Source organism: Arachis hypogaea, chromosome 12, assembly GCF_003086295.3.
Source record: "Arachis hypogaea cultivar Tifrunner chromosome 12, arahy.Tifrunner.gnm2.J5K5, whole genome shotgun sequence".
NCBI lineage: Eukaryota > Viridiplantae > Streptophyta > Magnoliopsida > Fabales > Fabaceae > Arachis > Arachis hypogaea.
In genome coordinates, this window is record NC_092047.1 from 119,797,520 (window position 1) to 119,813,939 (window position 16,420).

At 31.7% G+C, this 16,420-nt stretch overlaps 2 protein-coding genes across 5 annotated transcripts; both read right to left on the reverse strand.

Moving 5' to 3' along the window:
• Positions 1-46: 46 nt before the first annotated feature.
• On the reverse strand, positions 47-4,147 carry LOC112728931 (serine/threonine protein phosphatase 2A 57 kDa regulatory subunit B' beta isoform-like). 4 transcript variants are annotated; one of them, XR_003812811.2, is made up of 3 exons: positions 2,243-4,147; positions 651-1,031; positions 47-305 (listed from the first exon to the last, which is right to left on the reverse strand). XR_003812811.2 is itself a non-coding variant. In XM_025779283.3 (3 exons), exons 1-2 carry the CDS (start codon positions 3,374-3,376, stop codon positions 708-710), a joined length of 1,458 nt encoding a protein of 485 aa, XP_025635068.1. In that variant the 5' UTR covers positions 3,377-4,147; the 3' UTR covers positions 47-305; positions 665-707. The 4 variants fall into 4 exon arrangements, 2 of the variants coding, with proteins under 2 accessions (XP_025635068.1, XP_025635067.1); XR_011869060.1 differs by having other exon boundaries at positions 47-328; XM_025779283.3 differs by having other exon boundaries at positions 665-1,031.
• Positions 4,148-6,906: 2,759 nt separating this feature from the next.
• LOC112728933 (protein NUCLEAR FUSION DEFECTIVE 4-like) lies at positions 6,907-11,544 on the reverse strand. Its single transcript, XM_025779285.2, has 3 exons — positions 10,197-11,544; positions 8,603-9,156; positions 6,907-7,898 (listed from the first exon to the last, which is right to left on the reverse strand). The coding sequence occupies exons 1-3, from the start codon at positions 10,567-10,569 to the stop codon at positions 7,008-7,010; spliced, it is 1,818 nt and encodes a 605-aa protein (XP_025635070.1). The 5' UTR covers positions 10,570-11,544; the 3' UTR covers positions 6,907-7,007.
• Between the last annotated feature and the right edge of the window lie 4,876 nt (positions 11,545-16,420).

Consider the following 16,420-nt stretch of genomic DNA (forward strand, 5'->3'; position numbering starts at 1 on the left):
TATTGTGAATTGTATTTGTATATGCCCTCACAGTTGCGACCCATAATTAGAATATATGGAGATTATGATCCGTATCCATTGGAACTCATGTCTTAACTATTCTCATTCAAAGGAATGTAAAAGAAAGCTATCCATACTAGAATATGTACATTTTTTTTTCAGCCATCAACCTCGTGGCATAGGTGCCTCTTGTGTCATATGAGAATAAGCAACTTTCAGTTACAAATTTACAATCACCTTTTAGCTTTTGATACATAGTTGCTTCAATCATTTACTGCATAATGCCTTCAATCATCAAGTCCTATCTGAATGCAATAAAACAAAAACACTAGATTTTGTTATTAATATGGTAACAATAAAAGAACAAGAAAAGACCTTTTCCGTATTTCTCTTTGTAAAAGGAGAAAAATACATGAAAGTGTTTCACAAAACATCCTTAATCTGCAGACATTGCTTAGAACTTGTAAACAAAAAAAATTGCTAACAATTTCCAATAAGTTACATTAATGACTGCTCTCTTCAAAATGCTGATTATCCCAAAAGAGAGAAATATAAGATATTCGTGGTAAAAAATTAGGCTGGAAATTATATATATGTATATAAAAGAAAAAAACCAATAAATTATGACACGATTATGGAGAGTGGCGTACTCATCATTCTTCACCTATTAAATTCACACTTGCAGTTTCAGTGGTAATCTATGGAAGCTAATCTGTGACCATATCATCCACCCCATTTTGTGCGGCAGCATCTGCTATTCTCTTCCAATTTAGTTCCCTCTGCTCTTCAACATCTTTCGCGTTAGCCTCTTTCTCTGCATGTTGTCTCTGACATTGTTCGAACAACTCAGCGTCCATTTCCAAAAACATCTTGCGAACATTCATAGTAAGCCCGTGAACAGCCTGGTTCCAATGACTCGATATATTTTTCTCAAGTGCATGAAATAATATTGGTAATATTACGGCTCTGTTTTGGGCAATTAAGCTCACGATGTGCTCATTATTCCACAAAAAGAGAGCCCGCTCGGCAACCTGCATTGCAAATGTATCTAAGCAAAGACTTCGAAGGGAACAACATTCAATGTGATTTTGATCCACTGTTGGATTGAAGGTCACTTTTTACTACAAGATTTTGAAATTTTAAGTTCCTTTATTCTTTTAGCTAATGTAAGGGAGATATTTAAGGCCAAAAAGAAGAAAGAACCAATATTCAGCCAATGGTGTAAATTCAAAATTTACATAAGCCTTAGTAATATTCACATCAATTGGTTAGAACGAAATTTCTCAACATTTTTCAAGCGACAAAATTCTGCTTCTTGAAAATGCAATAAAAACATTCAACATAACTATCTCCATACAAATATATCCACCTGATACTGCAGCTTAATAATCTACATTTATAAGGGAACAAAGCAACAGTTAAGCTAAAAGGCTGAACAAATGGAAAATATTAAGGATATTGAATTGTAGTACCCCTCCCCCAGATAAATAAATAAACAACAACAAAGCCTTATTTCCACTAGGTAAATGAAATATTGTCAAGGAGCATATAAAAAAACTTAATTCAAATGTATTATAAGATAAAATGCAAAACTATTAAGGAAAAGAAGAAAGATCGACATGAATACATATGTGCATATTTGCCCTCTATTTTTAAATTTTTGTGTGTTAAAGGCTTCCAATTAAGTGAAATATTAGATCATGCATATTTTTTCACATATCAATGGATAACATGATACAGAAGTATTTTTTCTTATCAAACAGTGAATCACTACTAGATGCAAAAGGCATAAAAAGCAACTTCAACTACAAGTCCATAGCTTCATCAAAATCAGATTCAATCAAGATAAACTTTGGAGGCATGCAAAGAGAAGCAGAAAAAGAATATGACAATGGAATATTACTAATTAAGCAGTTGACACTTGACAGTGATACTTATACTACTCCATCTGAAACTTATATATGCCATAAACGAAAATGTATCTTTACATAGGAAGTAGAGGCTGAACATTTCAAATCTATAACCATATGAAACGGTACCTCTGCAAATTGTTTTACACTGTCAACTAATCATATATTATCTGGTTTGCTTGACTTTTAAGATAGCAAGGGTAAGAATCCAACAATTTCACTTATGTGGTAATACATGATTAGAAGAGCACGTCAATTTCTTTTTATCAGAATTCAATTCTACATAAACATACATATCACTATGAAAACTAGAAACTTAAATTTCCACAAACCTGAAAGTGAGAGCTATTGAGGCAGCGGGAAATCTGTCTAAAAAGGGGAACCATGCAGCGCTGGAACTCGGCAGGCTGCGTGGCCTCGAGCACTTCCTCGAGTTCTCCAAGGAAGAGAACCTCCTTCTGGCAATTGGTAACAGGCCAGTACTTGAGCAAGCCCCTAATAACGGTATCTGCAAGCTTGAAATCCTTCTCAACAAACTGAGTAATGCAGTAAGACAACTGCTGCTGGTACATGGCGAGCGACTTAGGCTTATGCAAAGGCAACAAAGCCCTCACAAGGAACAACTTATGCTCCTCCTTCATTGGCAACGCAAATCCATTAATAATACTACCAAGAATCTCCAAAAGCTCACCAATTCCACTATGCCTCTCAGTCTCATATATAAACCGATAGAATATATTATTAATCGCCTTCCTAATAAACGGTCTATGAACCATGAATTTTCCATATATACGGTGAAGTATAGTTTTCAGATACTCACGCTCCCTAGGGTCCTCTGTGTCAAACAAATCAAGCAATTTCAACACGAAAGAGTGATCAATGTACCGTTTCGCAACCTTCGTATCGGTGTCTGAAGAAACAACGTATCGCAGGAGAAGCTCGTAAACAAGTTGCAAGTGAGGCCAGGCGGGATCCATAGAAGGCTCCTCCTCCTCGGGGTCGGTGGCTTCTTGCCCGGTGTTCTCGTACGACGCCGGAGGGAGGCACCGGAAAATGTTAACCGAAATCATTCGAATCATTTCTTCTTGGCAATTCTCCGATAATTTTCCGCAGCCAGATTGGATGAACTCAACGAGCTCCATCAGCGTTTGCCGCTTGATCTCCTTCTCTCTAACGTTCTTCAGCGTGTCGGAGAAGTTGAGGACGAAGCAACAAACCTGAAGCTTACGGAGGAACAGATTCTGCCGTTCCCCCACCGGAACGTCGCGGAACGCCGGCAGGACCTCCATGACACCAGACGGTGGAGGCGGAGCAGACGGTATTCCAGCGGAATTTGGCGCCGGCGCAGGTAAAGCTCCACGGGAGGCGTGGTTGACGACGACATTGTTGCCGGTGCCGGCGATAGCATCGGCGGAGTCGGACTTGGAGGGCTTCTTGTTCCCTCCTCCCATGAATTTCTTCAACATTTTGCCGGAAATTTGAGCTGGAACCCTAACCCTAAGGATTGCGATCCACCACAGGTAGCAGTAGCTGCTCCGATTTGGATTTCGATGGATTCGGCAAAGAGATTCTCATAAGATGGTTCTGTAATCCATGAATGCGTCGTTATTCCTCGATTTTTGCATCGCGAATCCCAGGAGAACGGATCTGAAATAAAGCTAAGAAGATGATGACGAAGTAGAAGATGGAGATGGAGAATGATAGCGGTGGAAAGTGCTTGTGGAGATCAAGGGAGCTAGGGATCGGAGTAGGGAATCATCGGAGATGTGGTCGCCGGAGCTGTGATAGGTCTGAGGTGTTTCCCGGCGGCGGAAGCGCCGCAGTGATGTCTGCAGAGAAGAGTCAGAGAGAGAGAGAGAGAGAGGGAGAGAGAGAGAAGAGAGTGAAGTGAGGATAATTAAGATTAAGAGATTAGAGAAAGGTTGCGATATTCACGAAAAAGTAAGTAATTATGGATTTACATTAATACCAGTTGTAAAAATTTATTTTTTCAAAATATAAATTACTCATTTTTTAAAATTTGAGTACGAATGTATTTTAGAAAAACAAGGTAGTTCCTGAAGCGCTATGTTTTTTTTGTTAATTTTATTTAAAGATTTGTTGTAATCAATTAATTGCTTTTAAATGCTACTTATACTAACATTTCTTGTAATCAATACAAATTAATTTTTAGAAAATACTACACTATCTTTTCATATCTTAGTAACATTCATCATTAAAATACATAACACAAAATATATCACAATGGAGAATGTCACAAGATTAGAGATGAATTTGCTAAAGTGAATGAGATGAATGAAAGCCACAAGAGTGTCGAGTAATGGGTAGTGTTAGTTGAAGTTGGTCCGTGTAATACGTGGCTTGTAAGTGAAGAATAATGAATTAAGATTTGCCCACGTGGCACACGTTGTCGTATACATCACTCACTACTTAGCTGCCACGTCTTCTGTTATTTTAGGGTTCATTTAAAAGGAGAATGAAAAAAATTGTATTTTTTTGTATTATATTTAATTTAAAATAAATATAAAAATAAAATAAAAATATTTACAAAAATATTTTTAGTTATTAAATAAAATATATTTAAAATTTTAGTTTCAATTTTTAATTATTAAATATAATATTAAATTTCAATTTTTTAATTTCAAATTCAATCTCTAAAAACAAATACTAATTTAAATACCAAAAGTTTTACTGAGTTATGTCTTTTAACATTAGATTTTATTATCATTATGAACTCATATAGTAGAAGTTCTAATGTCAATTTTTGTGTGAAAATGATATCTACATATAATGTTCTAACTCTAGGTTAATTCCTAAGTCTTATATCAAGTTAATTGATGTATTTAGTGGGGATATCTAATTTGGCAAAGAAAAAGCTATTTTTTCTTTCATAATAAAGGTATGTCATATATATTATTTTATATAAAAAGAATTAAAAAATATTTAGTATATATTTTTAATTTTTTTAATTCGTGTCCATAAAAATTTTAGCCGAAATATAATTTACCAAAAAATAAATTCTTTAACATCTTAATTATTTTCACATTTATTTTTATTATGTACATTTAAAATCCTAGTACTTAATAAAATTTGATCAACTGTTGGGCCACCATTGATTAATGTAGCATTATCTCTTTTTGATTCAAGAGATGATGTGTTATATAAAGATTAGATCCATGTACAATTTGACCAAAGCATGGATAAATATTGATTAATCTATATATTTTTGTCTATTCAAATTTGAATCATGAAAATAATAATAAAAAAAACAACCAACTTTAGCCAACTTTATTTTATAAGTTGAGGGGGAAAAAAGGTGAAAGATGAGTAATGTAATTTACGTGACAAGAAAATCAATAAAGTGATGAAGCCCCGTGCATATATATACTTTATATATATATATATATGATATGAAAACATTTAAATTTAATTAGTCATTCCTCTTTCAAATTTAACGATCCATATCCATCCATCGCTGTTGTTCCTTATTGCATCCTTTTGTGGACTAAATTTTAACAAGAAATTTAGTCAACTCCAATTATTTATAGATTTAGTACCTAGTATACATAGTAGCTTGTTAGGTTGACTGGTCGGGTTGGCAAATAGGGTAACATAAATATTGAAACAAAATTGGTTGGTGAATATTAGCCACAAGATATTCTTATTTTCATGCCATGCATGATGCATATGTAGGGCTTATATAATTATATGATATTATATATAGTAATGAATAAATCAAGCATAGTACATAATGTATATATTTGTCGGTTTGAAAATAAAAAAGGGTGATACTGTGCTAGTGTTATTTAGGGGTCAACAAGGGACCTAGCTAGAGATTATTATTATTATTATTATTATTATTATTATTATTATTATTATTATTATTTGTTAGATTAATATAGATTTCAACTTTATATACTTGTTGTTTTGCACTTTAATGAAGCATTCAACGGAATCACATTAGATTTCAGAGAATGAACTGCAAATGCGGTGGCATTTAGATTTTATTTATTTATAGTACTAATTTTTAGCTAAACAAATAACTAGAGAAAAGAAAAGGTTAACCATTCATAAATAACTTTTTTTTTAATTCTTATGGTTGTTATGCATGTAGATAATGACTACCCTTATTCTCTAGTTGTTTTAGTTGGAAACTTGGAATCATATTATGTGTTTGTTGCCTAAAATAATTCTATTCAAATCGAAAATACTAAATCATAATAAGGTCAATGGAATTTTTTTTTCATCTTCTTTAAAATAGTAATTTTTTATTGTTAGGTATATAGTTCACAATTTTTTTTTTCATTTTGTGTTTTTACCATAGACTATAGTTCCTATTTTATAGAGTAATCATTGTATATTTCTTAGTGAAAAAGACAAACAAAAGTTGGTCCTTGGTTTGGGCCTTGGGCTTTAGTTGGGCTTTACCCTACTCTGTTTCAGACCTATATATACCTATCCATAACCCCCCAAAAAAAAATTGAAATTACCAATCCAAAAAAAAGTAGTAGATACTATAAAGAGAAATATATCTATACCATCCTTTTAATATGACTATGTTATGGTGACTATAATAATTATAGTATTTCAAAAAATGTTACTAAAATTAAAGTAATGCTTTTTTATTGTTAAACAATGCAATTTTAAAAGTGTTGGTTAAAAAAAAGTTACTAAAATATAGAAAAAAACGTAACTTTAATTTTAATAATATTTACATAGTCACCGTAGCATAATCATATTAAAATCTATATCATGTGGAGACAGCTCTAAAATTTAGGGGGAGAAAGTGAGAGAACATAAAATGAAAAGACACCACATTCAATTTAAAACCTTAAAGTAGTAAATTAATGAATTTCTTATTTTATAAATTCCTCACTATTCATTGCTTTCTTTGATGTGAAATTAATTTCAACATTCCTCACACTTACTAACATTAACATTTAGATAATTGGTTCATCATAGAAAAGAAAAGAAGCACATAAGAGAGAAAACAAAGGGTATTAATTCTTCTACTATACGAGTTCATTAAAGCAACATGAAATGAACATATAATAAGTCATACATCAAGAAAACTATGAATACATACAATTTTTTTTTTCACTTTACATTGTCTTTATTATGTGACACATCTATGTTGGCTGTGGTAGTGGCTGCAAGATTTTCACCTTTTGAAGCTCCCATTTCTGCCTCATGTGTCTGAATTTCCACCCTAAACTTCTTATAAATGTCACCTTTATAGAATTCCCTAGTCCTCAAGACCAAAATAAATGACACTAAACAAGCAACTAATGTTGATGCTGTGATTATGAAAAATGGCAACCTATAACATTGTACTCCTAAACAAGTTAAGTCTTGTCCAACTTTTCTTTCTAGTCCTTTCATTTCCAATTGCTTCAAAGCTTCTTTATCATACAAAGAGCCTGTTACTTTCACATTTAGTATGAATGATCCAACAGGGCTAGCCACAGCTCCAAAATTGTACAATGTTGAGTAGTACTTGAGTCCGAAAATTTCGGATATGATTGCAAACATTAATGGCCATATGGCTCCAAAGCAGAATCCGATGATCACGGAGGCGAAGTATAGTGAATTTGGGATTCCAAGAGCGATTAGAAGGTGGCCGACGCAAGATAGAAGCATGACAAGTGAGAGCATCAACGGCCGGGGGAACTTGTATTTTTTTAGGAATACCTCGGACGCGAAGCCTGAAGAGGCGCGTCCGAGGTAGTTCCATATGCTAACTAGGGATACAAATGTTGTGAGGCTCTTTTTGGGATAACCTAGTGATTTACCAATTTGTCCCAAGTTGTCTAGTGCTGTTAATGTTCCACCAACACCAAATGTTGTTGCTATGAAGAGGATTAACATGTCAATGCTGAAAAGTGCTTGCAAGATTGTGTAGTCCTCTCCCCTGCTTGGGGGTTTGAATATGTTGCTTAGACATGAAGTTCCACCATGTGAAATGGCACTATTTGAATTTGGTGCTACCTGTTCAATTAATATTACCAAGTGTAAATTTTATTTATATAATAAAAGATTAGACTTTATAATATTAATTAAGAGGAAAAAATAAAAAAAAATCTATTGCATTTTGATACAAAATATTAAGGTTTTGTTTATACTAGGAGAGGCACAAATATGTTTGATAAGAAAAGATTTTAACACAATAATTTGTCCAATTTTTATCTGTCTATTTAAACATTAACAAAGAGACAAAATTTCTATTATTTTTTATTATCTTAGACCATATTTACTAGTTAAGACATAATATCTAACACTAAAAGAACAAAGAGATAAAAATATATTTAATACTCAAAAAATAAATTATTTATATGGTTATTTATAGTGTGTTCTAAAGAGGACATATGTTAAAATTATATATTAATTTTTTTTATTAAATAAAAAAAATTTAAAACTTATCACTAACGATAAACTTATTTTATCATGTGACCTTAAAACAGATGTTAACTAAGTTCTTGTTTATATTCTATTCTTCTGTTAAAGAGTATTTTTTTTCTTTTTGTTTATACATTATTGTCTTGTCTTAACTACTAAACACATACTTATTTTCTCTTAAATTTTATATTAAATTACTTACCAATCTAATAAGATACTGAACATATTAACTAATATATAACATCCACATAACAAAAGTATTACTAAATTACTTGCACTTGAAATTTGAACACTACCTGTGACTGTGATTCTAGTTGGGACAATTCACTAGCAGGAGATGGAACTTGTGTGACAACTTTGAAATCAGAAGAAGAAGAAGCATGATTGATGTTATTATTATGATTGTTGAAGATGTTAAGTTCTTCTTTAAAGACAACAACAAGTGGAAGAAGGAGCAACAAGAGAACAAAGATGCCATCAACAATGTACTGAACCCTGTTGAAACTCAACCTGTTCTGTAACACAATCAACAGCATAAGAAAAGCAGCAACACCAAGTGATATATAGAGAAGCTTGTAGAAAACTCTCAGCTCCTTCCGTTGCGGAACGATGTCGAGGATTCGAACCGTGGGGAGAAACAAGAAGCTTATAACAGCAGGAAGATATCCAATGAGCAAGATGAGAGCCTTAGAATCATCACCATAAAAAGCATGGTAGAGTTGAGTGAAGATTGCACCACTTAGTCCAACATAGCCTTTTAGAAGCCCAATAACACTTCCTCGGCTTCTTGGGAAGCTTTTCACACACGTTACCAATGCACCAGTGTTGGCAAATGATTGCGAATTAGCTCCTATGTCGCACAAATACAAATACAAATACCAATATTAAATACGGTACAATAATGTCGTAAAGGCTACATTTGTTTCTTAGAACATGAAAAATAAAGATATAGAATTTAGTATTTTTGTATTTTATTTAATGATAAAATAGAATAAATTATAAAAATTAATTTATTTTTATTTTTTTATTTAAAAATTTAAGAAAAATATATAATAATAAAAAATATAATTATAAAAAATTAATAAAATAAAAATAAAAAATAAGTTGTATCACTTATTAGTATTTTTATGTCTTTTTTATTAGGATAGACACAAAATACACTAATTTAGTGTTTCTAAATACAATATTTCTGTTCATATCTTATTTGTCAAATACAACTCTATGTCCCTATCTTAGTCTCCCGTCCCTGTAAACAAACGCATCCTAAATAGTTCCTAAGGCTGCATTTGAAAAGGAGACAGAGACTAAATTAAATTTTTGTATTATATCTGGTATAAAGTATACTAGATTATGTTATGTCTCAGTATTATGTTTAATTAAGATAAATATAGAGATTAAAGAACAAATTTAAAATTTAAAAGGTTAAATAAGAGTATTTTTGAGAAGAAATATAATTAAAATTTCAGTTTTCATCTCAAAAAATTTAAGTTCTCTATATCCTCAATTTTTAAAAGTACTAAAATTTTGAATCTCAAAATTGAAATTTTGAGTTTTGAGATTGAAATTTTAGTTTTAATTTCTAACTACTAAATATAGTACTAAATCTCATTATGAGTCTTGAAAACAAACATTACCTAAAAGACTAGGTATTTATCAATTTGATTCTCAAAAATTTAAACTTATCTCACGTATCATAAAATAAATTAGATGATAATATGTGGCAAAATAATTATGCTATGTTTTATCATCTAACTTATGAAATGATCCATTTGATTCACAACTGTATCTTTCAAAGATAAATTTAAAACGTTTGATTTTTTTTTTTGGAGAATAAATTGATGCATATGGAACACAAATAGAAAAGTATATAGAATGGAAGGATTTGTGCACCAATATAGAAGTATAGGCACATTTGCCAAACGTGGGGAATTGCAATGTGGCCAGTGACAGAGAGCCAAACCATGAAGTAACCAAAGAAGTTCATGGCTGCACCAATGGAGAGAATCACCCATGGAGGTGTGAGTTCATTGATAAGCCCTGAGAATATGCCAAGATTTGCACCAAGGTCCTTGAAGAAGCTAATCAAGTTGAGGGTAGATTGGTCATATCCCAATGAGGATTTGACTTCATTGGAGTATAAACCAAACATGTATGTTGCTCCTGAAACTGACATGATTAAGCATGAGGCAAAGATCATGAACCACCTCCCAGTTACAATTTGGTAGCTCAACTTCTTCATTTTTCTCATCTCTGCTTCTACCATTTTTTGCTTCTTAGGAAACTTAGGCTATTTTGGAACCATGCATATAATATATGTTATGTACACATGGGTTGGCTAATATATATTATTTCTACACACAACTATATGCTGTATTATTTGTCTTTATGGCCAGACATATATATATTTTTTTTAAAAAGAACATTATTGTTTTATGTATTATTACTATTCACATACAATGACATCTTAATTATTCTTTAGTTTTTAAATCTATCATTGTCTCCCTATTATGCATATCTAATAATCTTTTATTTAAGGTATTAGTGTTGCAAGTTGTGTATGTGTCAACATAACATTGATTTAACTAAGGTTTCAAATTCTATAAGAATGTGATGGTGGGTATTATTTCTTAATATTAATAATGGACTAACAAATATCAAATCCACCTAAATTTTTTTATTTTTTTAATATAACAATTATAAAGTTTTATCTTACTAAGACAGATTAATTATATTAAGGATAAAGTATATTTTTTATCTCTAAAATTTGACAAAAGTTTTAAAAATATTCCTAAATTTTATTTTGTTTTAATTTTGTCCAAAAAATTTTCGATTTGCATCAAATATATCCATGACGGCTAATTTTTCAAAAAATGTAAAATTAATTCAACAACAATTTCATAAGAACAACCCTCAATACAAGCAAATCAAGCATAATTTTCAAACATTATTGTTATATTGGTCTTACATTTTTTGAAAATTTAGCCATCGAGTATATATTTGATGCAAATTGAAAACTTTTGAGATAAAATTGAAACAAAATAAAACTTAAGGATATTTTTGATAATTTTTTACCAAACTTCAAAGACAGAAAGTATACTTTACCCTTATATTAATTAATTACTTGGATTAATTTTTTTAAGTATACTACTCAAACATTTTTCTTTTTAGATTATAGTAAAATTAAACTCTGAATGCTACATATCTTGATATGATTGACAAAATAAATGGCTACTAGGATAAGAAAAATATACACTAGAGGATGCCATATTATAAGGTTTTGGAAAAGAAATTAAAGTAGGTTTCATGTGGGAACTTTATTCTCCACCAATTGATAAGCACTAGACAGTGCTCCTTAACCAAACATCAAGGGAAGAACTTGGATTCAGTGGGAAACTTGGGAATAAATTAAAGGAAATCAAAAGATATATGCATTGTCCTTTTGTAATTGTATATATACTCTTCTCTCAAAAAAGGGAGATAAGGTATTTAAGATTTTTCTTTCTTTAAGGAAAAAAAAATTGTTTTGAACTTTCTATCTAGTTTGATCATGCAAAAAGAATTTGTTTTCTAACTTCAAGGGATATAAATTAAAGCAACAATAATATAATTTGCTAACTAGCTAATTTCTATTTGATTGATTTACTTTTTAGTTTTTTTGAGAATGTTTATTTTTTTTCTATGTAATTGGTTCTATTTTTTTTTTTAGTTGTTGTTAGATGATGAAGTATAAAGTTATTTGTTATTATTCTAATAATAAAAAGTAGGTATTAAATTAATATATAAAATAAAAATAGCACAACTAATATAATTTATTAATCGTATATACAGTTAGAAATGATTGCTTAATAACACTTAAGCATCAATGAATCTTGATGGAAATGGTCACACACTTGGGAAGAATCTGTTTGAAAGGTGGAAAGGGTCACATGCTGAAGAATATATATCACTTTTTTGAAGAATAATAATTTTACTTTTTGGATAAAATCACTTTTATTTGTTGTATGGAAAGAAATAATCAAATAAAAGATTCAACACCATTATTTCCAACACTTTATATTTAGATAATATAATTTAAAGAGTAAGCAAAATTCATGCAGTTTAATTTATTTTTAATAAAAAATAAATTAAAATCATTCTACAAATTAAAGCAAAAGTAAGCATATAACTGAAGATATATATATTCTTTTCCTCATAAAATAACAACTATATATCATGATGATCAGAAGAGTTCTTCAAATTAAATGAAAAACAAAGCAAAAATGTTTTACTTTTTGTTCGTTACCTGATGATCTTGAGTATTCGACGGGTCGGATGGTGATGAGTATGGGAACGGGTGAGACCCTGAATTGACATGGAGCGAGGACAAAGATGTGAGTTGTAGACGCTAGAGGTGGTGTGAAGCATGGGGGGTGGCCACCTGTAAGGATACTCCGACGATCAAGTTAGTGTTCGTACGATTTGGTAGCCGAATTAAGTAAGAATGTTATGTACCTCGGGAGAGAGCTATCTTCTTCCCTTATATATTGTATTGGACGGGCCCATAGGTGATCTAGTCTACTGGCCAAAAAACTTCTATAAGCTGTCCTGGTCCACGTGGTGGAGCAGGTCGTTCTGGTTTTCGGGTCAGAGCTTCGAGTGCTACCTCGAGAGTGCCGACTCGGCCGGCTTCTGGGCGCAGAGATTTGGACCGTCTGAGAGCAAATCGGACGAGCTTCGGACCGGGTGTTAGGGACCGACCCATCAAGTTCCCTGATGCGGAGAATGATTCGGGACTTGAGTCGGAGGCGGTGCCCCGACCCGTCGGCCTCCGGACTAAACTTGTGACGGTCCTTAACACTTTTCAACAAAATTTTTCTTCTTTCTTTTTGTTTTGTTTTAATTTTTTTAGCAAATCATCTACTTAGCAAGATCCTCATAATTAATAAGATTGAGCCAAAATGAAGATATTTAATTACTAACCCTTCTTTATTTAAAATAATTATATATAGGCCAAATGATGTGTTAATCAAATGAGACAAAACATGTGACCAGCCATGTGATTGCATATTTGCATTGGTTGTAATTTAACTTGTAACTAAGTGTGTTTAAGTATATACAATATATAAAATATAAATCTTTGACTGGTTTTGTATCGGCAATTTGATAATAAAAAAAATAAAAAAATTCAAATTAGAACAAAGTGTCATACTTCAGTTCACGAGACAAAAGCATCATCACTTTGGGATAAACTCAATTAATCAATTTACAACATAAATTAATGGTTCACTAACATCTCATCATGGCTTTTCACAGCCAACAATAATGGTGCTTGGATTACCCACATTCATTGGTAAATGTGGAAGATACTAGTATACTAAAGCTACCATTAACTAAGTGGGTTTGTTTTATTGATGTCATTACTATCTACAACATTAAAATGGATAATGATAACTATATACAAGAAATTAAAGTAGTTTATTAATTAGTTTAAAGGTTATGCTGATGTTAAGCATAAAAAGTATTAAGGTTACTTATATTAAAATTTTTTAATGTTTTTAATATATTCTTCATACAATCACTAAATACCCAACTAAAAATTTTAACCTTTTAATTTTTTTCATTTAATATATGTTTTAATAAATAATGTTCTAAAGGTACTTATTAATTCATGCATGCTATAATTTTAGTTAGTTATTCGGTTAAAATCAGAGAAAGAGAGAGAAAAAGAGAGTATATAAAGGCTCAATTTTATGGAAATAGAAGATATATGTATGTTATTTTTCGATATGGATTTATGGAAAATTAGACATATATGTGGGACAACTTTTTGACAGTGTGAGGTAGAAGAACTCGGACCGTGCGAGTTCTTTGGTTTTAAACTTTTGCATAACAAATTGTACGGTCCAATTTGTATGGTAAGAGAATTTAAATTTCGAAAGGTTGAAATCGGACCCTCCGTGTTGCTTAAACTTGGTTTTTTAATATGAAATGGGACAGCAAATCGCATAGTCCGAGTTTCATGCTGAGAATTTGAATTTAGGAAGATTAAAGTCGGACCCTCCATTTTGCGTGAGCTTGGCAATTTTTTATATGAACTGGTAAATGAAATTGCATGGTCCGATTTCATTTTTTAATATTTTTTTGAATCAGGTTAACATAATCGAAGGGTGCGAGTTGATTAAAAAGCCTATATAAAAGTGTGAAGTGAACTGGTGGCAGCTTACTCGCGTCTTCTTCCGCTTCTTGAAGGGCTGCTTCTTCTGTTTTTTCTTTTTGGTTTCTTTATTGCTTGTTTTGAACCTGAAAATCTAGTAGATAAGGTTATGCTTCTTTTTTGGTGATTGAGAGAAATGAGTGACAGAGTGTTACTAAAAGTGTATTATTTTGGTCAGATTTTGTTACAAATGTCTGAAGGAGTAAAATTTATTTGTGAAAATCCGCTAGATGTTGTTACTCCTTTTATCATCTCATTTGAAGAGATCAAAGGTGTGATCTGCGAAAAGATTGATTCTGAGAGGACAAGAAAAATATCATGTATTCTATACAGATATCCCATACCGGTATTTGGTGAATTCGTCCAGTATCAAACCAAATATGTGACAGAGGAAGCGAGCATGCAGGAGATGTTTTCAATGTATATTGAAAACCGGGCTCAAATCTCGTTCATCGAGTTGTATGTTAAGTTTGAACAATCTGAGGCCGACCGGAATATTCTACGGAAAGATCATAATAGTGACAGTGAAGAAGAGTTCGAAAACAACTACGAATTTGTTGGTCCAGATGGAGATGAAGATCAAGGTGACGGAACTATGGCTCCAGATGTGACAGAGGTGGTAAATGCTTTCTGGCACTGCACTACCCCAATCTGAGATACATGATAAAAACTCGTAAGTCGTAAATGCTCCTCCACCCTATCGTTATACCGATCCGGAGAAACTGGGTGGTCACATGTCAACATTTTTAATTTCTACAAAAAACATAACAAATTACTAGTCAACTCATTAACAATTACTAACTTACTATCATAAATCATTTTACTGAATCCTTATAAAACTAATTATTCTAACTTCTAAAATTAATTATTAATCCTTAAAATTATTCATAACTAACTACTAATAAAAATAAGAGTAAAGTATCGTTTTTGTCCCCAACGTTTGGGGTAAGTCCTATTTGCGTCCCTAACGTTTAAATCGTCCTATTTGTATCCCTAACGTTTATAAAAGTGATTCAATGTTATCCTATTATCAATTATACTAATAAATCGGATTATATTTTTCAATTATGCTCACTTGGATGTATTCATTCTCAATTAAGTCTCACTTGGATGTGTTTTCAATTTTAATATTATACCCACTATTTGTGTTTAGATTCAATTATGTCCATAGAAAAGTGAATTATGTAAATGTTGTAGGAATTAGTTTCAACTTTTGATGAGCTATTTTTCGGAATGGATCATCGATTCTATTCCAGACATTTGTATTATAACTTCAAAAAGAGATTTTTAAAACTCAAACTAAAGCGTTCATGATGTGTAATTGACGACAGGATAACATTGAATCACTTTTACAAACGTTAGGGATACAAATAGGACGATTTAAACGTTAGGGACACAAATAGGATTTACCCTAAACGTTGGGGACAAAAACAATACTTTACTCTAAAAATAATTACTAATACATATATTCCTAATCAAAATTCTCAACAATATTACAACATCTAAAATAATATCAAATATTAATTACTCATTTACTATCATTTAAATATTTTTCCTCAATTATAAAAAATAGAGTCCCGTTAGGGAGACAATAAAATATCTATACAATATGTACAATGGGCTATTTATTTGGCCCAATATGTATTAATAATGTAAATTAAACATCATTATCCATAATTTCTAATTGCTTTTTGTGATATCTACCCCCAATTTATCCCAAATTATTTCACATTAACTATTCATCACCCACCATTACCTACTCTCCAAAAAATTCCATTGTTTGTTTCGCAGAAAATCCCCCTTTCTCCGCCGCCCCGCCATGTGCGCAGCAACCTGTGTCTTACCGCTCTGTTTCTGCGTGAAGAACCTCTGTCAACGCCCTCCTCCTCGCGCCAACGCCCTCGTCGGAAGAACCACTGTC

Coding starts and splice junctions, on each gene's coding strand:
- LOC112728933 (XM_025779285.2), bottom strand. CDS start 10,569: ATGGTAGAAGCAGAGATGAGAAAAATGAAGAAGTTGAGCTACCAAATT. Junction 9,157..10,196: donor GTGCCTATACTTCTATATTG/GTGCACAAATCC, acceptor TGTGCGACATAG/GAGCTAATTCGCAATCATTT. Junction 7,899..8,602: donor AACTAGAATCACAGTCACAG/GTAGTGTTCAAA, acceptor TTAATTGAACAG/GTAGCACCAAATTCAAATAG.
- LOC112728931 (XM_025779283.3), bottom strand. CDS start 3,376: ATGTTGAAGAAATTCATGGGAGGAGGGAACAAGAAGCCCTCCAAGTCC. Junction 1,032..2,242: donor TCAATAGCTCTCACTTTCAG/GTTTGTGGAAAT, acceptor TTTGCAATGCAG/GTTGCCGAGCGGGCTCTCTT.